Below are 24,119 nucleotides of genomic sequence, written 5' to 3' on the forward strand. Positions count from 1 at the left end.
CCGTTTAAAATACACACATATCATTTAATATTACACAGTCTGAGCAATTAGCAACAGCGACAGTATTAGTACAATCAGCAATAGCACAGGACAAATCTAAGTGCAAAAGTGAATTAAAAAAATTGTCAACCAATAAATTATAACATTGTGGTTATGAACTGAGAACAAAAATGAACAAAGGCTTGATAATAGTTCTCCCAAAAGTGAAAATTCTGTCATTATTTGACATCACTGAACCATCAATGGACTGACTTTAGCTGGAAAATGGCTGTGTTATTGTCCTGTTGACACTGTAAAGCTAGGTAACTTGACTGTTTCCTAACCCCCAGGTTGTTACAACACTCTATGACTTTATTTCTTCTGTGGAACACAACAATATTGTTAACCAAACCATTTTGGTGGCCATCGATTTCCAGAAAATAAATAAATAAATAGGTGTCTACCTACTAAGACCCATAACTGATTTATAAAGACTTGTCACCACCTACTGGTGTAACAATGTAACAGAATACAGTGTAATCTGCATAATAAATTACATCTATCATGAACAGTCTGGAACAAACACCGAGAATGGTTGGAAATGCAACAGCAGCAGCACATTTATGGCTACAACAAATAAGAGAGTAAACGTTATCTTTATGTGTTTATGGTCAAAGCCAAGGAAGCAACAATGAATACTCATGGGCTGGCAAGGCTAATATAGACAAGTGTTATTATTAATTATTGTTATTATTGGTATTGTTTCGTATTAATTATTTACAATGAATTGAGCTATAACGACACTTTTTTTTTTTATCTCCAGTGTCACAGTAAGTTGATTTGTACGTTTCCAGCATCTGCACGTTTATCAGTGTTTATAATCAAGGCGCTGTCTCTTTAAGAAACTGCGGTGCTCGGTTTTGGGAAAGCTCGTGAGGCAGAGATGGCGGAATGGAAACACGCGACAACATCGACTCCGTCTTCAGCAAGCATGACCTCGCTGGGTCGAGCTCTGTCTCGCAGCAGGTTAAGTCAGCCAGAAGGGTTTCAGGCGCAGAAGTCTCGCAGGAGGTACTCCAGCAGTTCAGAGTCACATGATATCAGCCCAAATGTCGAGGCGAGGGTCCTGGTCATAAACACCGGCGGAACCATTGGAATGATGTATCATAATAACGGTAAACTGTATGAGCACCGCTCACACACCTGACTGATACTGCACTGCACACACGTTTATGGGATTATGTGTTGATGTCCTTCACATATTTCAATACAACAAAGCAGTGGGAACAGTTTAAAATCGTGGGGGTCCACATTAACCCATGGGTCTTTGGAAATAATGATAATCTACATCTAAATGTACGTTCTAAAATTGAAATGTATCAAATATCATTCCAAGAGTGGCTTGTGACATCTGTAAACAAATGATGCTGAGCCATGTGTCATATCTTTTAAACAATAAACATAGGAAGATAGAAAAACAGTTACATATCAGTTACATTAACTCAAATATTAGAATACAAATCTAAAAAGATATATATGTGTGTATATATATATATATATATATATATATATATATATATATATATATATATAAAATCTGTATTCAGGTAATTTTATGCATTATAAATCTAATGATAGAAAAATATATAGGATAAAAAATACAATGATAAAAAAGAAAAATTAAACAAAAAAATCTATAGCCAAGAAATATACATTTTATGCATTATAAACCATTTAAAGGATAGATTTACAATAGGCTTTACAATAATTGACAGTTTTTTTTTTGCCATTTTATTTCTCATTTCTTTTGACGTATACAAGTATTGACCTATTTCTAATTTAAAATTAGTAAAATTAGTATTTTTCAATGCCAAATTGTATTTGTGGGCAAAGAATTTGCCATATATTATCATTTTGCAATATACTATATTTTAAAGTTACCATTATTATCATAAAACAAAAATATATTTTTCTGTGAGTTGTATTTCAGTGTTTTTATTTTCTCTCTCTCTCTCTCTCTCTCTCTCTCTCTCTCTCTCTCTCTCTATATATATATATATATATATATATATATATATATATATATATGTGTATATGTGTATATATATATATATATATATATATATATATATATATATATATATATATATATATATATATATATATACACATATATACAGTCATGGCCAAAAATATCGGCACCCTTGGTAAATATGACCAAAGAAGGCTGTGAAAATTAATCTGCTTTGTTAATCCTTTTGATCTTTTATTTAAAAAATTCACAAAAATCTAACCTTTCATTGGATAATAAGAATTTAAAATGGGGGAAAATATCATTATGAAATCAATGTTTTTTCTCAAATACACGTTGGACACAATTATTGGCACACCTAGAAATTCTTATGAGTAAAAGTATATTCCCAATTTTGAGCACTCCAGGGTGATTATGGACATGAAATTATCCATGGCTTCCTGTTTCACAGAAATATAAATAGGAGGGAAAACAAAGCCCAAATTCCCTTAATCATCCACCACAATGAGAAAAACATCAGAAATAATTGAGCTTCACAAATTAGTGAAGTGGCTTTAACAAAAGAGCTAGAGCAGTGAAAATTCCCATTTCCACCATCAGAGCAATAATTAAGAATTTCCAATCAACAGAAAATGTAATGAAACTGCCTGGAAGAGGACGTGTGTCTATATCGTCCTAATGCACGGTGAGAAGGAGAGTTTGAGTGGCTAAAGACCGCTGGAGAATTGCAGAAAATAGTTGAGTCTTGGGGTCAGAAAACCTTAAAAGAAATTGTCAAACAGCACCTACATCACCACATGTTGTTTGGGAGGGTTTCAAGAAAAATTATCCTAGCTCATTCAAAAGCAAACTCCAGCATATTCAGTTATCAGATACGACTGGAACTTCAAATGGGACTGGCTTCTATGGTCAGATGAAACCAAAAAAATGAGCTTTTTAGCAGCAAACACTCAAAATGGGTTTGGTGAACACATGGATAAAAAGTACCCCATGTAGGGATGTAATGGTATGAAAATGTCTTATCACGATTATAGTGACCAAAATTATCACGGTTATCAGTATTATCACGGTATTGTTCAAATGTGCTGGAGATATTCAAAAAGTACCGACACATAAATCACTTCACCAAGTTTTATATTTAAAAATCAACAAACAACAAATAAAATGACTTTTTGTTTGCATAATCACTAAAACAATAACATTACCAATGATGTTCGGATTTTAAATTACAACTTGACTGAGAACAGTTTAATAGCATGTTCAAGTATCTAATGTAAATGTTCAAATAAAGCTTTGAAAAAGTTTTATAAAAATGTAATCCTCACATTTCAGCCTTTAAATAAAGAAAAGTATTAAGTCAAAATGATAATTGATTAATAAATGATTATATGTATTTTATCTGCTCCAAAAATAATTCTAGATAACTTATCTGAATTGTTTAAATGTGTAGAATCCACATAAGCTTATTTTTCATCAGTCGGTCAAAATTTACAGCAGGGCATGCAAATTTGGTCTGTTTTTGGCCAGACAGAAACTGCACACAGGCTGAATGTAAATATAAGTCTCTGTAAATTCCCTCTAAAAGCAGGTGGCGCTTATGGAAAAGCTGAATACAGCTGTTTCCAGTAACCTCCGTAAACAAAGCAGTATTGCGATTAAGAACACCTCCTTTAGGTATTACATGGAGCGAAGATGAAAACAAAATGCCATCGAATCGTTTCTGAAGACAGTCAGATCCTTCAGAGGTACAGTCATATATTCATAAATTCATTTGCATAATTCCCTCAGCAGTCTTTTAAAACCTCCCAGCTTTTCCGCACTATTTTCAGTCCAAACAAAACTACTCTGTTGCCGTGCGCTCGTGAGACTGTTACTTAAAACTGTGCTTTATGCTGGACAGTATTTATTTATCGTGAGTTGTTCAAATCATGGTAATCGAATACGGTTTTAATGATAATTAAAATATGAAACGGTAAAGGTCTCTGCACACTGAGTCCGAAATTTTCGCATGCGTTTTTTCGCATTCGCAATCTTAAAAATTCGTCACGCACAGAGACCTTGCACACTGAGTCCGATGCGTTTTAATTAATCCGTTGCAAAAAAATTCGCAAAACTATACAAAATGTCTTTAAGTAGTGAGGATGATTTTGTTGTCCTCTCTCTTTTAAAAAAAGAAAAAGGAAATATTGGGTCCATCCAATCCTTAGATTGCGCAGAGAGGAAGGTTCCACCTCTTTATCAAAGAGCTGCGGGATTATCTCGAGAGATTCAAAGTTTATTTCAGGATGTCAATGCCTCAGTTTGATACTTTGTTAGCGATACTGAATCCACATAATAAAAAGACTACCAATTTCCGTGAACCAATTTATCCTGAACAGAGACTGTCTGAGGTATGGACACACACACCGAACTGCGGCATCGGAAAGGTGCGCGCCAGGCATAAAAAATAGGCTACAGCAGTTCTTTATATTCTGTATTCCGCAATTTGTTTGTCATAAGGTGCGCTGTGCTGCAAGACGAAGTGTATTAATTTGTCTGACACTATTTTGGATTTTGGCTTTCGCTTGTACGGTGGCTCTGAATTGTCAAAACACCTTCTCAAAGCATCTCAAAATGCTTTATACGGATGCGAATAACGCAAAAAATCGAACCCGATCCGAAATTTTTTTTGACGGACGAAAATTTCGGAGGCAGTGTGCAAACGTGATTGACAAAACGTGAGGTCGTATTTATTTTTCGACGTGCGAAAATTTCGGACGAAAAATTCGGACTCAGTGTGCAATGGCCTTAATACTAACCGTGGGGCATTTTATCATAATTTATCGTCAAACCAGTAATCGTTACATCCCTAACCCCATGTGTACAATGAAATATACTGCTGTATTTGTGATGTTGTGGGCCTATATTTCTGCTGGAGGTCCTGGACATCTTGTTCAGACACATGGCATCATGGATTCTATCAAATACCAACAGATAAAAAATCAATATGTGACTGACTCTGTTAGAAATCTTAGAATGGGCCATGTTTGGATCTTCCAACCATACAATAATCCAAACACAAACCTCAAAAACAACACAAAAATGGGTCACTGAGCACAGAACCAAGCTTCTGCTGGCCATTCCAGTCCTCTGACCTGAACCCTGTAGAAAATGAGTGAGGTGAACTGAAGAGAAGAAACACCGTCATGGAGCTGTGAATCTAAAGGATCTGGAGTGATTCTGGATGAAGGAATGGTCTCTGATCTCTTGTCAGGTGTTCTCTAACCTCATCAGGCATTATACGAGAAAATTAAGAGCTGTTAAACTGACAAATGGAGGTTTCAAAAAGTATTGAATAAAAGGGTGCCGTTAATTGTGGCCAAATTAGAGAAAAACAATTATTTCATAATGATATTTATATATATAAAACGAAATCACACCAAAATAATTTTTAAATGCAACCATAAAATAAAAAGTGCTACTATTTTTATTGTCTTAATTTTGAAATGATATACAGTATATACATTTATTTATTTGCAAATTATTTTGTGAAAAAGTACATTTATCTTACAATAACTGCCACTTGGTCATGCACAAATAATTTGTTTGCATAAGTAATCTTTTATAGTCTGTGTTAGATTATTTCAAATCTAAATAAAATCTAAAATAGCAGTACAGTTAGATGTAAACAATTGAAATTTTACATTGAGTGCTAAAACATGAATTGTCATTAACCTGTTATACAGTAATATGAATTGATTCTTTTTGGTAACTTCATCTTTAAAATGTCCGTCTAGTAATTTTAACAATTATCAAAGAATATCATTTTATGAATTTCAAGTATGACTTGTCCAATCCAGTGTTAACATTTTTGTTTTGAGCGCAAAGACGTTGGAAGTTTTGAATTTTAATAAACCAAAATTGCAGCTGTACATTTAATGGATGTACATTAGAAGCAGGAACACATTTCCATATATATCCAAATAATAAATTGCACAGCTGAAAGTCTGTATAATGCACTGGTGACTTGATTATATAAAGTAATAAATGGGAATGAGACGAGTCCTTCAAGAGTGGTTTTGTTTACAGTATTCAAACTGAATTGGTCAGAAAAGGATGCTGATTGTGTTTTATGACTTTATTAGTAATTCCTTGAACAGAATGTCCAAATATTTGCCCTCTGTAAACAGTAGGCTAGTTCATCTTTCTCGACACTGGGCTGTAGTATTATTTCCTGCACAATATTGCTTGAATAGGTTAACAAACTTGGTTCTTTACATATAAAAAGAAGCTTATCTAAAACAAAGGCCGATAACAAAAAAGATAGTGCCTTTTAAAGAATTTGCCAGGCCAAACACAAAAACATTCAGCTCTGCTAAATTGTTTATCAAAGTTCAAGGACAGAATCCGCATTACATAAAACAATAAACACTGACTTTTTCTACCCAAAACAGTTTTATCTTCCATTACATAAACACAGGATCTGTGAAAATCAACCATCATACAGTATGTGGACTGAACAGAGGTTCTGTTTAAAAGTCCTGTTTTTTTCTTCTTTCCTCAATGGAAACCTGGGCACATTTTTTTCCAAGACTCTAAAGTTATGTGAAACAGACTCCTGTTTGTGTGTGTGTGTGTGTGTGTGTGTGTGTGGCCTTTTCATGAGATTTTTAGGGTTACATTTCATTATCCAATAAATATACATTACCAAATGTGACCCTGGACCACAAAACAAGTTATAAGGGTACATTTTTTTAAATTGAGATTTATACATCATATGAAAGCCGAATAATTGATGTATGGATTGTTAGTATTGGGCAATATTTGGCCGAGATACAACTATTTAAAAAATCTGGAATCTGAGGGTGCAAAAAAAAAAAAAATATTGAGAAGATCGCTTTTAAAGTTGTCCAAATGAAATTCTTAGCAATGCATATTACTAATCAAAAATTAAGTTTTGATATATTTACAGTAGGAAATTTACAAAATATCTTCATGGAACATGATCTTTACTTAATATCCTAATGACTTTTGGCATAAAAGAAAAATGGATCATTTTGACCCATACAATGTATTTTTGGCTCTTGCTACAAATATAACCGTGCTACTTATGGCTGGTTTTGTGGTCCAGGGTCACATATAGTTATAATAAACCATTTTACATTTTGTTTTTATTAACTTAACATGGTAGAAAATTAGTAATACTGTAATACAAGAATGATTTTTTTTTTTTTATATATACTGCTCATTAATAGTATCAAATATTCAGGCCTCATTCTGGTCAGGTCTGGTCCTGAGGGTTGCAAACATGACATGTATGACTTTGTATATGGTGCATACACAGATGTTATGCAGATCTTTGTTGATGACATTTTTACTGACTTTTCTTCTGTATTTGCAGTTCTGTCTCCAGAACCTCATGCTCTCGTTGAAACTCTACGCAAGCACCCCATTCTGCATGATGAGCAGTACGCACAACAGACCAGACTTTATGAATACTACAAACCTCCGGAGAACACGCTGGTGCTGTCGTAAGTTTCCACACTGCACAAAAATATATGATCAGGTTAGAAGTTTGTGGAGGTGTTGTCCTATTCATAGATTCAGTATTTAACTATTTGTGTACAAAATACAGGTTTGATGGTTGGTTTCTGTTATTATTGTACCAGAATAGCAAAACTTCTCCCAAAATTAAAGTTGTCATTATTTACTTGCCCTGTCTAATTAAAAAAGGCTATAAAATACATATTAAATGTAGCAACTGTTTCTGTTTTGATGCTCTTTCTTTCATTTTTACACATCTGATAATATAGACCATACAAATGTGTCCACTCATTTAGCTGATCCTCTATTTCATGGGTGCTGTAGTACTGGTAGCATTATGTTGCATGATTCGTAAAAAATTAGCTAGTTAGCTCAGTGGTTATGGCTATACAATAATGTTTTAAGCTATGATAATGGCAGATGAAATATGATCAATGGAAGGTTAAACTGTGTTTCTTCTTGACAACTTCATGTCATGCATTCACTGGTGTAATTTACCGTGGCATTATTTAGAGCCTGTTCATACCATGTCTGATGACTAAAAGTCTAAAATAAATAATATATATATATATATATATATATATATATATATATATATATATATATATATATTATACTGTAATGCAGAGTCATTATAATATAATAAATGTGTATAAAATTAATATTCATTTAACATTAATTTATTGCAATAAATATTTATTTATTAAGTCAACACTTTGAAATTATTCACACCAAGTGGAACATAACAAAAGGTTACAGTGCTAACATTGTAACATATTTTGTAACATATATGTAACGTTTTATTTGAAATATCTGGTCTATTAACAATTGTAATATAGCATGGCTTTTTGTCTAAGAATCACAATAAACTTTCCACAATAAATGTTGTTATATGTGTAACTTTGTTACAACCTTATATTATATATAAGCAAACTGAATTTGAAATGCTGTATATGTACCCGCCTATATTTTACAAATGGATGGATTAAATATATCTAGTAATGTCTTGATAATAGAAAGGAGCTGGCAAGTCAGTTTTATGTTTGGTGCTTTAGTTTTGTATTAAAGGTGTGTGATTTTTGCTTTTTGATTTTGATGTGCAAACATAATATATGCTGTTATGGTTGGGTTGTGCACATGAGAGTATGTTAGAGATGCGCCAATGCAAAATTTATATACCAAACCCAATATCCAGTTACTTTTACAAATACCATATTTTGGTTGTTCTGCCTTGCCTTTTTCTTTATATTTTCACAGTTTTGAGAATAAAAAAAGAAAATAAAAGTAATTTTTTCCACGTTTATAAATCTTAAGGGGCTTTATTACTCATGTAATATCTGGGCTGCCCCCTCCTTCAGGTCTTTAGTGTTTGTCATTTTGGGGTGGGATTTTCCTTTACGTTTTGGTAAATCTCAATAAGCATTAGATCTATTACTCTTCTAGCTCTCCAAAGGTAGCCCAATTTATGAATGTGGTTTTAGGCTAAGCTGCCCATTGTTAATTAAGACAGGTCACACTAATCTGCTCACTCTCGGTTCCTAAATGTGGAAAATCCCCCATGGCTCCCATCTTCATTACAGTAAGACCTTGAGCCGCCCCTAGAGCGACGAGCAAAGTCTGAAGTCTGTTGCTTCATAACATTTACTCATCCATTGACGCACAAATGGTTTTTGCTTTAACTACAGGAGACGGCCCTGAAATCAGTCAAACTTTCGCTGTCAATAAATAATCAACTTTTTTGTTTTAGTTGATCTAGCTAAACTAACCCATGTTTGCCTATAATGGCCTGTTCTGTTTTAAAAAAGAACATTAAGAGCTTGTTGTCAGTGTTTGCGTGTCTTTCACAATAAATATTAAAATTTTGATGCTTTTTAAATCATTTTCTCTCCTTTTTTCCACTCCAGACTGTCCAAACAGAACAAGAGGATTGTATATACAGTTTTAGAGTACTCTCCACTCCTCGACTCCTGCAATATGACCACAGATGACTGGGCCACTATTGGAAAAGACATTGAGGTGCTCCCTTTTTTAACCATCTTTAGGTTTTAAAATTTGTTGTATGAAACTTTGGGACTTTGGTTGTATTATACAACTATTGAGCTTTGTATAATACGCATAGTATTTTTTTTTTTTTTTTTTTCACAGCCGCACTGTCAAGCCCTGAGTTAGACGTGACTGAGTAATGACTTGTAAACAGAACTAATCATGATTAGTTTTTTGATGCTGGTATTTTATTTATTACAAAAGGGGAACTTTTAAAAAATTTTAATTGTTGGTAATCTTCTAATTTCTTGAATATAGTTCTGTAAACAGATTGTCAGTTGGTATTTTCAACTCTTTTTTTTTTCTCTCATGTTGACAGAAACACTACGAGCAATACGATGGTTTTGTCATCCTGCACGGCACAGACACAATGGCTTACACTGCCTCTGCCTTATCCTTCATGTGTGAGAACCTGGGAAAGCCTGTCATCCTCACTGGCTCACAGGTAACACGTTTTGAAGGGATAGTTCACCCATAAATCATTTACTCTCCCTTGTGTTTTTCCAAACCCATATGACTTTCTTTCTTTCATGGAACACAAATGAATGATTTTAAAGAATAGTCTAAAGCCCTATTCGGATGGGACTAGTTTTACAGACTTACTTTGCTATTTTAATCCCATCCGAATCTGCCACTTCTGTGTTTTTCTCTCAACCTCTAATTCCAGAGAAAATCACCTACTGTAAACTCAGTGATCCTCTGAGATAACTAATCCCGTCCGAATGCGAATGTCTGTGATTGCAGAGGATATTTTTTTCACAAAGCGTTTCCTTGTGTGTTTTGGCCAACGTGAAGTACCGTAGACGCTCTTACCGCACGCATTTGTGATATGTTTGCCTCCCAGCAAATAAAAAAACCCAATAACAATAGTAAAATCAAGAGCCAGAATACGTAAACTGTTAAAACTGGCTACTGGTAAGATTACTCACATTTATTTTTGCACTTAATTACATAATGTTTTAATTACATATGTACCTTTACAAATAAATGAAAAATAAAATAGTTAAACTAAAGTAACCACAAATTAACCATGGTTTTGCTATACTAGTCATATAGCTTCACCATGGTATTTGTGGTAAAATTGGTTATACTAATGGTAATCAATCCAAATGACTATACGCAATGCAAGCATACAGAGTTTGTGATCTCTGCAACGCCCAGATTTACAAAACAGACCCTCCCACCTCTGTAATAAGCAAAATCCCATCCGAACTGGTACATGACAATCTCAGACGTCAGGTGATAATAATCGAAATTCAAACGTTCTTTATATGGCTAGTCCCATCCGAAAAGGGCTTGTAGACTATCTATAGAGATTAGTGTTGTCAAAAGACCCGGTACTTCGGTACCAAGTCGGTACTAAAAAAATTTAAATGTTACGGTACCACGTTTTCTTAAGTACCGGTGGTACCGTGTACCCGGTCAACCCGGTTCTTGACGCGCTTATCCGGAAGGTGCGCAGTTGCATCATCTTCATTAAAGCAATGAGACATGGCGACCGGTGGTGCTGCTGATGCGGTGGCTTTGAATCCACTTGTTGACAGGAAAGGAGGAAAGAGCCGCGTATGGAAATATTTTGGATTTGCGGCTGATGACCAGGGGAACATAATAGATCAACAAAAACCAATTTGCAAACGATGTCATCGAAGTTTTCTCTCAAAAGGAGGAAACACATCCAACTTAATAAAACACCTCAAAGACCGACATCCGGATCTAATGAAGGAGTTCAAGCAGGTAAGTTTCAATTTAATTTTATATTTATAGCTTCTGTTATAAATATTATACTATATTTTAATTTGAATGTCGGATTGAAATAAGCATCGCCATCTGCGTAGTTAATCGTTTGCCTAAGCGCGGTAGCCGTTATAGCGGCTACGCGAATATTAGAAAGTTTCTTTAACTATTTAATGCTCCTATAGCTTTTATTAGAGTAGGACATGACAGGAGGACATGACAGTATTTACTATTTTTACACACCAGAGGCTTTTAAATGACCTGTGTAGAGAATGTACAAATGTATGGTTAACATGTCCTAAATATCAGTCCGTCAGAAAAGCAGTTCTAGCTGGTTTAAAAAGTCCTTTAAAATTAAACAAACGCAGTTTGTCAAATTAAACACGTTTTATTGTTTTATCTTTATACCATTAATTTACATGACTTCATGTATCATCTAACATCAACTTACAGTTAGTGAACAATATATTTTTAAAACATTAATTAATTTGTGGAATGTTATTTAATACAAACACTTGGTCGTTCATAGTGCATGAAATAATGTCAACAGATAAAACTTTTGATTTTAAAAATGTATCAGTAAATTTTGAAATTAACCCTAAGAAGAATAATTGCTATATATAACTATTGTTTATTGTTAGGTCATGTTATCTAACAAATGGAATCTTATTGTAAAGTGTTTTTAATATTACAGTTCCCATATATTTAACAGTGATATCATATACACTTAATGTAATCTTATCTAAATTTATTATAAAACCTGAGGTTTATTTACTGAAAAGTTATATTTTAGCTAGTGTTGATGTAATGTTGCATTTGGTCAGACTCAGCCCATTGCTGAAGTATATTATATTTTCCTTTTACAGCTACAGGCAGAGGAAGACAATGAAACACCACAGCAAACACTGAAGCAGACAACAGTTACAGATGCTTTTCAGCGTCAGCAGAAATACGAAAAAAACTCACTTGAAGCAAGAAGACTGAACCGAGCAGTTGCTGAATTCATATGTATAGATCAAGTGCCTGTTTATACTGTTGAAAAATGTGGATTCCAGCAAATGCTTCATCACTTCAACCCAAAATACCAGCTTCCAAGCCGAAACTTTTTTATGTACACTGAGATTCCTCGCATCTACAATGACACCAGAGACCTCATAATCCAGCATCTCGGAGAGAAACCGTTTTACAGCTGCACAACAGATCTTTGGACAAGTAGAACTGCAGACACTTTCATGTCTGTAACTCTGCAGTACATTAGTAAATCGTGGGAACTACAATCCTGGTGTCTTGGCTGCTGTGGTCTCAACACAGATCACACTGCTGAAAGTTTAAAGGAGGCCTTTGAAGAGAAACTTGAAGACTGGAAGTTGGACATTGTAAGAATGTCAGGCATCACAACCGATAATGCCACAAATAACAAAAAGGCCTTTGAAGACTACACCTGGATTCCTTGTTTTGGACACAACCTCCACCTTGCTGTAAATAAGGCATTAGAGATAAACCGGGTGTCCGCAGCGCTGTCAAGGCTTCGAAAAACTATCTCTGCCTTCACAAGATCACCAAAACTTTCACGCCACCTGGCCAAAAAACAGACAGATCTGTCCTCTCCAGACCACAAACTCATTCATGATGAACCCACTCGCTGGAATTCTTCATACGATATGGTGGAACGTTTCTTGGAGCAGCAGCAGGTTGTCTGTGCTGTGCTGGCTGAAGACAGGAAAAAATGGCATCTGATGCCAAAAGACTCGGACATTACAGTTTTAGAAACTGTTAAAGCAGTTCTTGAGCCACTCAGTCCTTTTACAGACGCACTTAGTGGGGAAAAACATACCACCCTGTCCTCAGTCTTGCCATTACTCTGGAAGATATATGAATGTCTCAGTCGTGAACAAACTGACTCTGCATTAGCCCAAGAGATGAAGGAAAAGATAACCGAGTATCTTCAGCATCGCTATGATGACCTGCAGCTGCAGCTTCTTTTGAACACTGCAACTTACCTTGATCCAAGATTTAAGAACAGCTTTGTTTCTCTTAAGGATGATGTAAAGCAAAGTCTCCTGGATGAGGTAAGGAAAATGGGAAATGATGGAAGCACATCAGGTGCTCAGGTGTCTGGAGACTCAAGTCAAGTCAGGCCATCAAAAAAATCCAAATCTGACCTGAAGCAACTGCTTTCTACCATACAAGGGGAAAAGAAAGAAAAAGGGGAACCAACATCCTCAAGTCAAGAACAGCTTTCTGCAAGTGACGAGTTAGATGGTGAGTTCTTGGTGTACGGTCAGATGCCTGAGGTCAGTGCTGAGGACGATCCACTTTCCTGGTGGAAAACAAATATGGGTACACTACCTCAACTATCAGAGTTTGCCAGGAAGTATCTGTGCATTGCTGCATCAAGCTGTTCATCTGAACGAGTGTTCAGTACTGCAGGGTATATTGTAAGCCCAAGACGCTCAAGACTGACTCAGGAACATGTTGATATGTTAGTGTTTCTTTCTGAAAATCTGGAAATGGCAAAAAAGTAACTTATAGAAAACTGTAGGCCAGTGTAGTTTTGGGTGAAACTTTAAGCTTGGAGTAAGTGACATTGTTTACATTTTTTATTTTGTTCTTTTCAATGCTTGTAATTTATTTAGTTATTTAATTAGGCTACTCAGATGTATACAATCCTTGTAAAGCCATGGTTTTGTTTTAATTTATAATAATATTTTAGGTTATAAAGTGTTGTTCAGTCATGGCATATTTAATTTAATTTATAAGAATGTTTAAGTTTATAAATAAGAAGAGTGTTGTTCAGTCATGGCATATTTTATTTAATTTATAAAAATGTTTAAGTTTATAAATAAGAAGAGTGTTATTCAGTCATGGCATATTGTTGTTTTTTTAGGTTTGTAATTTTTTTTTTCTTTCAATTTTCATACTTTTATTACTTAAAAGTAATAATTTGATAACTTTAAATACAATTTTAAATAAGTAGAAAGAATGCCATTGATTTTTTGTACATTTTGTTTTTGTTAAAATTTATTAATAAAAATAGTGCATTGTTCAATTAGCATGTTTTTGTGTTTTGCTTTGGTACCGAAATTGGTACCGAGAACCGTGGATTTTCACTGGTATTGGTACCGAATACTGAAATTTTGGTACCGTGACATCCCTAATAGAGATACATGTGCAGTTTAGTTATTATGGCTCAGATGTTTCCATTAAATCATTTTCAATGCACCAACATACTAGTAGTTATTTATGCCTAAAAATATATATATTTTTTATTCCATTTAAGATTTTATTCTGTTTAACATAGCCATTCACTAATAGCTTCACAACCATCTTGTATATGGCAGGTGCCCATCTATGAGATGAGGAATGATGGGAGGGACAACCTCTTGGGGGCGCTGTTGATAGCAGGACAGTTTGTCATCCCAGAGGTGAGGTTTTTTTTTTCCCCTTTCTGTGAGAGATGCACATACTAGATACTAAGACAAGTTCTCGTCAAATATTTATGATTTTTTAAAGAATCTCATCATCTATCGTTTGAATTGAGTGAATTTCTTTCTTTCTTCACAGGTTTGCCTCTATTTTCATCATAAGCTGTACAGGGGCAACCGTGTCACCAAAGTGGATGCTGGAAGTTTTAACGCATTTACCTCACCAAACCTGCCACCATTAGCCAATGCTGAAGTTGACATTAAAAGTGATAACAGTTCTGCCAACATTTATACAGTCCCATTTTTATTAAATTAAAACATTATTATTCTGCTCCCATTTACTGCTTCTTTATGTACTTCTTGCTCTTTTCTATGCAATTATAATGAAGCTTTCAAGATTCAAAAACAACAAAAGTAACGCCATAAAAGTATCTTAAAAGTGGTCTATGTGACTTCTGTGCTATATTGTATAATCACTTAAATTCCTGCTGTTTTCTTCATAAAGTTAACATGATTTCAGAATTTTGAATAGTTTATAAGTTGTATAGGTTACTTTTATGGTGTTTTTGAGCTTATTTTGAAGCATGAAAGCCTAATTGTATGGTTTGGAACATCACTAAAATGAGTAAATAATGATACTTCAACGTTAATGATGCATAGAATTAATCACAAACATGGGGAGTAACAAATGTTGAGTAGATGTAATCTTAATTTGGCATAAATTGGCATTAAATTTTATTTAAATATCTAAGTGAAAATGAATGTTTTAGATGATGTCACTGGTTGTCTTATTTTTTTTGTAACAATTTTTAAACATGTTTGCAGTTCACTTTCATTATCTTGTGGTTGGAAAAAAGCACAAGTATTCTGTGTTGTCTCACAATTAGTATACAGCATAAATGAAATATAATTAATAAAAAAACTGCACATGCAATAACTATACACATTTTTAAGAAAAATATAAAGACATATTTACATTTAGATTAAATAGATTGTCATATTGCCAGACACTGCTTGAAATTTCATGTCAGCTGATGGTGTATATTATTAGTTTTATTCAGACCTGTCATTTGAAGTATTATGCTTTATGTCTTTCTCTTTAGTTAACTGGGATACTGTGTGGCGAGCCAATACAACCGCCAAATTCGCTGTCAACACACAAATGAACCGTAATGTGGGTCTCCTGCGACTCTTCCCAGGAATCACTGCTGATACAGTAAGGCTGTGTGGTAATGTCTGCCTTTATTTGACACACATTATTGACAAATCTCTCATTCAGCACATGTACGTGCTCATTATCATATCCACTCTCTCATCAGGTCAGAGCCTTCTTGCAGCCTCCTATGGACGGGATCGTACTGGAGACCTACGGCAGCGGTAACGCACCTGACAACCGTGCTGACCTGCTGGATGAGATCCGTAAAGCGACCCAGAGAGGAGTCATCATGATCAACTGCACCCAGTGCCTCAGGGGCTCGGTCACAACCTCATACGCCACCGGCCAGGTATGGGTGTTTGCATGAGAAAAGCCTCATGTGGGTGTATCCCAGGAGTGTGTAATCCTTTAATATTCCCTCCCAGGCTCTGAGTGATGCCGGTTTGGTCGCTGGGTGTGATATGACCCCAGAAGCTGCTCTTTCAAAACTCTCTTATGTGCTGGCAAAACAAAACCTCAGTATAGAAGAGAAGAAAAAGGTATGCAAAAATATCTCTTAAAATGAAATTGAAACCACATATGACACACGAGAGGAAAAAAAGTTTTAAAATCTAATTCATACATTTTTTTTTTTTAAGGCAAGGCAAGGCAAGTTTATTTATATAGCACATTTCATACACAGTGGTAATTCAAAGTGCTTTACATAAAAGAAAGTGAAATAGACATTAAAATCAATAAAAACATGGAAATAAGAATAATAAAAACAAGGAATTTTAAAATGATATAGAAAATTATTTAAAATAAATTTAAAGAAAATGATTATACATAAAATTCATTGCAGTCAGTTCGGACATATAGCACAGTGCTCATTCAAATGCACAGTTAAACAGATGAGTTTTGAGTCTTGATTTAAATGTGGCTAATGTTTTAGCACATCTGATCTCTTCTGGAAGCTGGTTCCAGCTGCGGGCCGCATAATAGCTAAACGCAGACTCCCCTTGTTTTGTGTGAACTCTTGGTATTTCTAACTGACTCGATCCTAATGATCTGAGTGGTCTGTTTGGTTTATATTCAGTGAGCATATCAGCAATATATTTAGGTCCTAGGCCAATGAGTGACTTATAAACGAGTAAAAGTACTTTAAAATCAATCCTAAATGTAACTGGAAGCCAGTGTAAGGACCTGAGGACTGGTGTGATATGCTCAGATTTTCTGGTTCTAGTCAGAATTCTGGCAGCAGCGTTCTGGATGAGCTGCAGTTGTCTAATGGTCTTCTTGGGAAGGCCGGTGAGGAGACCATTACAGTAATCCACCCTGCTGGTGATAAAGGCATGAACAAGTTTCTCCAAGTCTTGATTGGAGACAAAACATCTAATTCTTGCAATATTTTTGAGATGATAGTATGCTGATTTAGTTATTGCTTTGACATGACTACTGAAACTAAGGTCTGTCTCCAGAATCACCCCAAGATTTCTGACTTGATTTTTCGTTGTTTGACCCCTAGAGTCAAGATATGCATTCACCTTGAGAACTTCATCTTTGTTTCCAAATGCAATGATTTCAGTTTTCTCCTTGTTTAACTGAAGAAAGTTCTGGCACATCCAACTGTTAATTTCATCAATGCATTGGCAGAGGGAGTCAATGGGGCTGTAGTCATTTGGAGATAAGGCTAGGTAAATCTGGGTATCATCAGCATAGCTGTGATAGGCAATTTGGTTCTTCCTCATTATCTGACTTAGTGGGAGCATATACAGGTTAAACAAGAGCGGTGCAAGAATTGAGCCTTGTGGGACTCCACATGTCATGGCCGTCCACTTAGACTTATGCTCTCCTATACTCACATAATAACCTCTCCCTTCTAAGTATGACCTGAACCATTTGAGTGCCATCCCAGAAAGCCCGACCCAGTTTTCCAGTCTCTCTAAAAGTATGTTATGATCGACAGTGTCAAACGCAGCACTAAGATCTAGTAGTACCAGCACTGATATTTTGCCAGAATCAGAATTGACGCGAATATCATTTATTATCTTAATGAGTGCTGTCTCTGTGCTGTGATGTGCTCGGAAACCAGATTGAAAATTGTCCAGGTATCCATTTGACTTTAAGTAGTTGTTCAGCTGATTAAAAACTACCTTTTCAATAATCTTACCTATGAAAGGAAGATTTGATATGGGTCTATAGTTGCTCAACATGGTGTTATCAAGATTGCGCTTTTTCAGAAGGGGCTTAACAACTGCAGTTTTAAGGGAGTTTGGAAAAGTCCCAGAAAGAAGTGAGGCGTTCACCATTTCTAAGAGATCAGCTTCTAAACAGTTAAGCACATTTTTGAAAAAGGATGTGGGAAGTGTGTCAAGATAGCAGGTTGAAGATTTAAGGTGCTGTACTATTTCTTCCAAAATTTTGTTATCAATTTCTTTAAAAACACACATAGTCACTTCTTTTTGAAATTGCGGTTGAATCTGTGTGACCTCTGCATAACTTGAGGATGTGCCAATCTCCTTTCTGATATTATTGATCTTCTCAGAAAAGAAGGAAGCAAACTCATTGCATTTGCTGTCGGAGAGCATTTCACTGGGAATCTGACTTGGGGGGTTTGTCAGTCTCTCAACAGTCGCAAAAAGAGTGCGGGTGTTGTTTAAGTTACTGTTTATAAGGTTTGAAAAGAAAGTCTGTCTAGCTGTGGCTAGTTCCACATTGAAAGCATGAAGGCTGTCTTTATAGATGCTATAGTGAATTTCGAGTTTCGTCTTCCGCCACATCCGCTCAGCTTTTCTGCATTGTCTTTTCATGCTCTGAACTGCTGTTGATTTTCTCCAAATTGATTTCTGTTTCCCCGTCTTCTTGCTGACCTTTATCGGGGCAATATCATCAATAACATTCTTAATTTTTGAGTTAAATGACTCCAGGAGAAGATCAACAGAGTCTGCAGAAATGCTTGGTGTTAATGATATTGCCTCCATAAATAGCGCACTAGTGTTCTCGTTAATGCATCTCTTTCTGATAGAGACAGATCTAGATTCAGTGGTGACCGAGATCAATATATCAAAGAAAATACAGAAGTGATCAGATAGTGCTACATCCTTGATTACAATGGATGAGATGTTTAGACCTCTACTGATGAGTAGATCTAGGGTGTGTCCACGATTGTGTGTGGGTCCGTGCACATGCTGACTCAGGTCAAAAGTGTTTAAAACAGTTATAATTTCTTTTGTAGTTTTGATTTCTGCATTATCTATGTGAATATTAAAATCCCCTGCAATAGCAAAACAGTCAAACTCTGAGGAAATCATTGATAACAGTTCAGTGAAATCATCAACAAAGGCTGGAGAATATTTTGGAGGCCTGTAAATAATGATAAACAGGGTGCGTGGAGCACCTTTCAGCACAATACCTAGGTATTCAAAAGATGAATACTGACCAAATGACATTTGCTTGCACTGATAAACATCTTTAAACAGAGCAGCTACACCTCCACCTCTCCTAACAGTCCTGCAGACACTTATAAAATTAAAGTTAGGAGGGGCTGTTTCATGAAGGACTGTTGCACTGCAGCTGTCTTCTAACCATGTTTCATTTAAAAACATAAAATCCAGGTTGTTTGTGGTTATTAAATCGTTGATCAGAAATGATTTATTTTTAAGTGAGCGAATGTTTAAAAATGCTAACTTGATGGAATTACATTTTGTCTCTACAGCAATCTTAGATTGATGCATTATAGGCCGCAGGTTAGATGGGTCAGCCGTACGGCTTGAGAAGGCCTTAGACTTTCTATTGCTTAATAAAACAGAAATAGAGGAGGCTACAGGCACACTGGGTTCCCGCTTGTTCTGTAAACATTTGTGAATGTTGCTGCTAATATAGCGGGGACCCGACACATATCACTGAGAGCTGTTATCAGTTGTTTTTGGTTCACCTACACCAGATGGAGAGGGGTTTGGGCCCTGACGTTGTGGCAGCGGCCGGAGAGCTCTCGCAGGAGGAGGAGGGTGAGCTGGGCCTGCAGTCTTTGGTGGTTGTGGGGCCCGCCGTTTTTTAGTTGATATCTGGGGGCTTGAAGCGAAAGAGTGGGAGAGTTTGGTCCCAGCATACACCAGTTCCTCCATTTTCTGTGAGAAGCTTAGAAGTGGAGATTCTGGGGAGAGTGATAGTGTATCTGGTGAGCAGGGCTCTGGCTCTGGTGTTTCCGCTGGCTGTGAGATGTCGTTCTGGCTTCCCTGGCTGTTTTCCAGAAGGTCGTCCTTGGGTGCTGAGTCTTGGAGCTGTTGTAGTACGTCACAGTCTGCATGTGATGAGCTCTGTGGGCAGGGCTCAGCTGGGATGTCCATGAGCAGTGCTTGTTGTGGCTGCGTGGTGTTATCAGTATCCTTGTGGGATGTGTCAACCACATGTTGACTCAAAAGCTGACATGAAGTCCTGTGGTCACTCATATTCTGTCCAGGTGTGTGTGTGCCATTCAGGCCGAGTAGATTGGCACACACCGCTGAAGGATGACGGAGGGAGAAATAGATATTGTCCTTAAGCACTCTTGCACCGAGTCTGTTTGGGTGGAGGCCATCTAGTTTAAACAGTTGTCTGTGGCCCCAGAAAAGGTTGAAGTTGTCGATGAAGTTGACTCCTTTTATACTGCAGGTTCTTTGTAGCCATGTATTCAGCCCAAGCAACCGTGAGAACATGTTAGTTCCCCTTGCTGGGAGTGGTCCACTGATGAACGACTGAACTTCAAGACTTTGAAGCGTTTCAAAGAGTTCACTGAAATCCTTCTTAAGGAGTTCTGACTGCTCCTTCCGAATATCATTCTTCCCCACATGGATGATGACTCGATTTGCAGTCTTGTGCTTCATCAGAATGTTCCGAAGTTCTTTGTTCACATCAGAGACATTTGCTTGAGGAAGGCAGTAGGTAGTTGTAGTCCTGCTACTGATGTTTCTGATAATAGCATCACCCACTATCAGAGTCCTGGGCTCGACTGCGCTCTGAGCTGAAAGCCGCTGTCTGCTCGACCTTGAGCGCCTGTTAGTAGCGATGTTAGCTGCTGGCTGATTCGATCCGTGTTTAGTCACATTTGCAGATTTCTCACCCACATTCATTAATGCTTCAAATCTGTTCTCAAGATGTATAGGGGGTGGTAGAATGCCAGTGTTTACAAGTCTTGTCATAGCCGTATCTGGGGTAGAGGATGCTACAGCAGCAATACGAGATACTCGTGATAATCTGATGTCTCGATTGCCTTTGGGTCTCGCTCCCTGTTTGTGCCATCGATTTGTCTGTCGATCTGTTTCGGCTTTTTCCTCTACACTTTGTATAAACTTTTGAGATTCAGAGGACTCACCAGCTGTATGCTGAGGGGGTCCGTGATGACCGTCTGCTGTGTGTTCCGCCTGTTTTGGAAGTCCAGTAAGCAACTTTGTTTCAAGAACCGCAATCCTTTGTAGAAGTTTGTGGCAGTTCATGCAGCAAGTAGATTCCACGAGAGGCATTTTCTCTAGTCTGTTTGAATGTAGACAGCTGTGTTTTTCCGTCTCTGGAATGTAAACTGCTGGGAGAAAGTCTGAAGTTTCCCCCCAAAAAAATGTGTTGTCTGAGCACTGTGCTGATCTGCTGAAGTTAAAGTTAAAATCTTGGAGAGATATGAGAAAAATGCAAAAATAGGGAGCAAAGCGGAGAGCAATAAGCAAGAGCGTCCGAACAGTAGCAAAGCCGGAAGTATTTAAAAGAAATGTTTAAAAGTTATCAGGGAGCGTAACCAAGTAAATACTAAAAAAAGTCAACAAATATAATTAATTAATTAATGGGAGAGTCACACCACTTGACAGATTACAATCTGAACAAATTATTCCTTATCATAAAAAGGTCAATATTTTTAGATCCTGATATTTTAGGAGATTTGTTGTTGTTGATTTGCATGTTGGTTATACCACATTATATATACAGTCCAATACTTATGCTCACATCAGATAGAGGGATGAACTCTAAAAGTGCTGAACTTCTTAGCTGGTGAAACATCTGTGTGTTGAAACGGCTAATAATAAAATGTGACATTCTGTAGTTTTGTCTCATATTCATCTTTTAATCATATTTGTAAATGTCTTGACTCCACAGCCAACAGAACAATATTGTCTTTACTGTTCCAATACTTATGGAGGGCACTGTATATTTTTCAAATATTAATAAGCAGTAAGGCAGTTTTGTTTTTTAATAATAATATGAATAATAATTAGATTATCCTAACTTCTTAATAAGGTTTTCTTTTGAAGACATTTGTACTTGTGTTAAATGAAAACTGTTATTCATTTATTCATTTGTTTTATATATAAGATGCTGAGTCGCAATCTGCGTGGTGAGATGATAGCTGACGTGGGTGGAGCAAAGCTTTCTCTCAGTGACAGTCGATTTATTCAGGTCATCGCCAAGTCCCTCAGCATTAGCTGTAAAGAGGTAATGTAACCTCCAGTTTCCCATTTTCTAACAGTGCTTTGCATTTCAAACACTGCGATATTGACACAATCCTGATATTTTTGGGGGGATTTTGTTGATGATAATTTGATAATTGTGTTTTTGTGCTGGTAACTTGGCTGGTTCAGACCTGTGGGAGACATCTGGCTCTTAAAAATATTAAAAAATATTCTTTATATTCTGTGCAGTGATAAACAGCAGTGACAAAAATGAACTTTTACATTTAAATTGATTTCCAGGGAGATTTTAAAGTTTATACTGGGATTTGTTCATATCTAGATGTATGCATGCATCATTCAATGTCAAATTCTTTTATTTATTCAAGAAATTCAGTTACTATAATAAGATAAGTTGGAGTTTAAAAATGACATTTTTAGGGCTGTTGCGATTCGTCGATTTTAGTCGACTAGTCAATTTTTAAAAATCGTCGAATACCGGAAGTGGCGCATTTCACAGACGAGAATCCATAAAACACATTATTAGACTATTTTCCAAGGCTGCATGATATATTAAACCCATTTAAGAATCATAATTAAGCAGAATTGTGAATTCACAAACGCTATGATTTAATTATATGCGATGCAGTTTAATTATTTCCATGCATGTAGGTTAAACACGTGCGTCTCACAGCGGCTCCGTTCACAGTATTTCCACAGGAACTGTTATCATTTACATGTGGAGCGTCTCAAACTCCATCTCTGCATGTTGTTGTGAGTTTGGGTTTATTATAACGTTCATCTGGGAACGCAACATGCACCATTTCATCAGATTTGTAAGGCAAATAATTTATAAATCTACACAGACACAGGAGAATACATCATGATTTCAAAATAAAAGCTCAAACCCTCACTCAGAGTTTACACGTTTTGATGTCCACATTAGTGATGCGCGGGTCGGGTATTTTTCCAACCCGCGGGTCCCGCTTTTATGAAATTATTTGGCCCGCCCCAGCCCGCCCCGCACCACTGTATATATTTTTACAACCCGCCCCGCCCAGCCCCCGCGACCATTAAATAGACATACTAGGCACTGTAATTCAAATGAAAACCGCCTTTATTTCAGCCTGAAAGTGCTTGGAAACATCGCCCTGTAAACTGGCAACAACATATGATTATGAATATGAACGATAAATCAGGCCATATTAATAATATAATGATACACATTTTAAACATTTACAAAGCAGCGTTTGTAATCTAGGCTAAACAATTTTTTATTTTAGATTTGTATAGGGCAGGCCTACAGTTTACAGCCTACGCTAAATAACCACTGACATTTTTTTTTTTTTCATTTATCACACGGAAATGTTCATTTAGCGTTTTTACGTTCGCTGTGCAAAAAAAGAATGGCATCCACTGTACCGGGGTTTAATCTATTTCGCCTGGACTCCAGCACCCGGCCAGCAGAGCTGAATGTGCGCTCGCTTGATGCGCTTGTGGCTGGGATACAATTTCTCCCGCACCTCGTCTTCCATATTCACTTTTATTTCTTTGTTTTTGTTGTGACTGGCAGCGGTAGCTGCTTGGCGCTTTCGTGACTTGTCACGTGACGTAACCTTATCAAAGAACTTAATAAAACATGAAAATAGATATTCCCAAATATTTAATATAGGCTATAGGGAATTGCACGCAACATACATGGATTTTTTTTTTTTTTTTTTAATGACCCGCCCCAACCCGCCCCGCAAATAAAGTGACAATTTCTTTACCCGACCCGCGGGTTACCCAGGTTACGAGACGACCCGCGCATCACTAGTCCACATTCATTTAATTACAGT

At 36.4% G+C, this 24,119-nt stretch overlaps 1 protein-coding gene across 2 annotated transcripts in view; it reads left to right on the forward strand.

Moving 5' to 3' along the window:
• Window positions 1-907: 907 nt before the first annotated feature.
• The window catches only part of LOC306886332 (60 kDa lysophospholipase-like), a 28,780-nt gene continuing 5,568 nt past the window's right edge, over window positions 908-24,119 (forward strand). Inside the window, exons 1-10 of one of the 2 annotated variants that reach the window (XM_079443370.1) lie at window positions 908-1,154; window positions 7,392-7,521; window positions 9,439-9,550; window positions 9,897-10,022; window positions 14,653-14,736; window positions 14,876-15,002; window positions 15,840-15,952; window positions 16,056-16,241; window positions 16,318-16,431; window positions 22,208-22,327. In XM_079443370.1, coding sequence (XP_079299496.1) covers window positions 923-1,154; window positions 7,392-7,521; window positions 9,439-9,550; window positions 9,897-10,022; window positions 14,653-14,736; window positions 14,876-15,002; window positions 15,840-15,952; window positions 16,056-16,241; window positions 16,318-16,431; window positions 22,208-22,327 — 1,344 coding nt within the window. In that variant the 5' untranslated portion in view covers window positions 908-922. Of the gene's footprint in view, window positions 1,155-7,391; window positions 7,557-9,438; window positions 9,551-9,896; window positions 10,023-14,652; window positions 14,737-14,875; window positions 15,003-15,839; window positions 15,953-16,055; window positions 16,242-16,317; window positions 16,432-22,207; window positions 22,328-24,119 lie in introns of those variants that run through there. The other variant, XM_079443371.1, reaches the window with a different exon arrangement.

This window comes from Barbus barbus (genome assembly GCF_936440315.1).
Source record: "Barbus barbus genome assembly, chromosome: 20".
NCBI classification, from domain to species: Eukaryota; Metazoa; Chordata; class Actinopteri; order Cypriniformes; family Cyprinidae; genus Barbus; species Barbus barbus.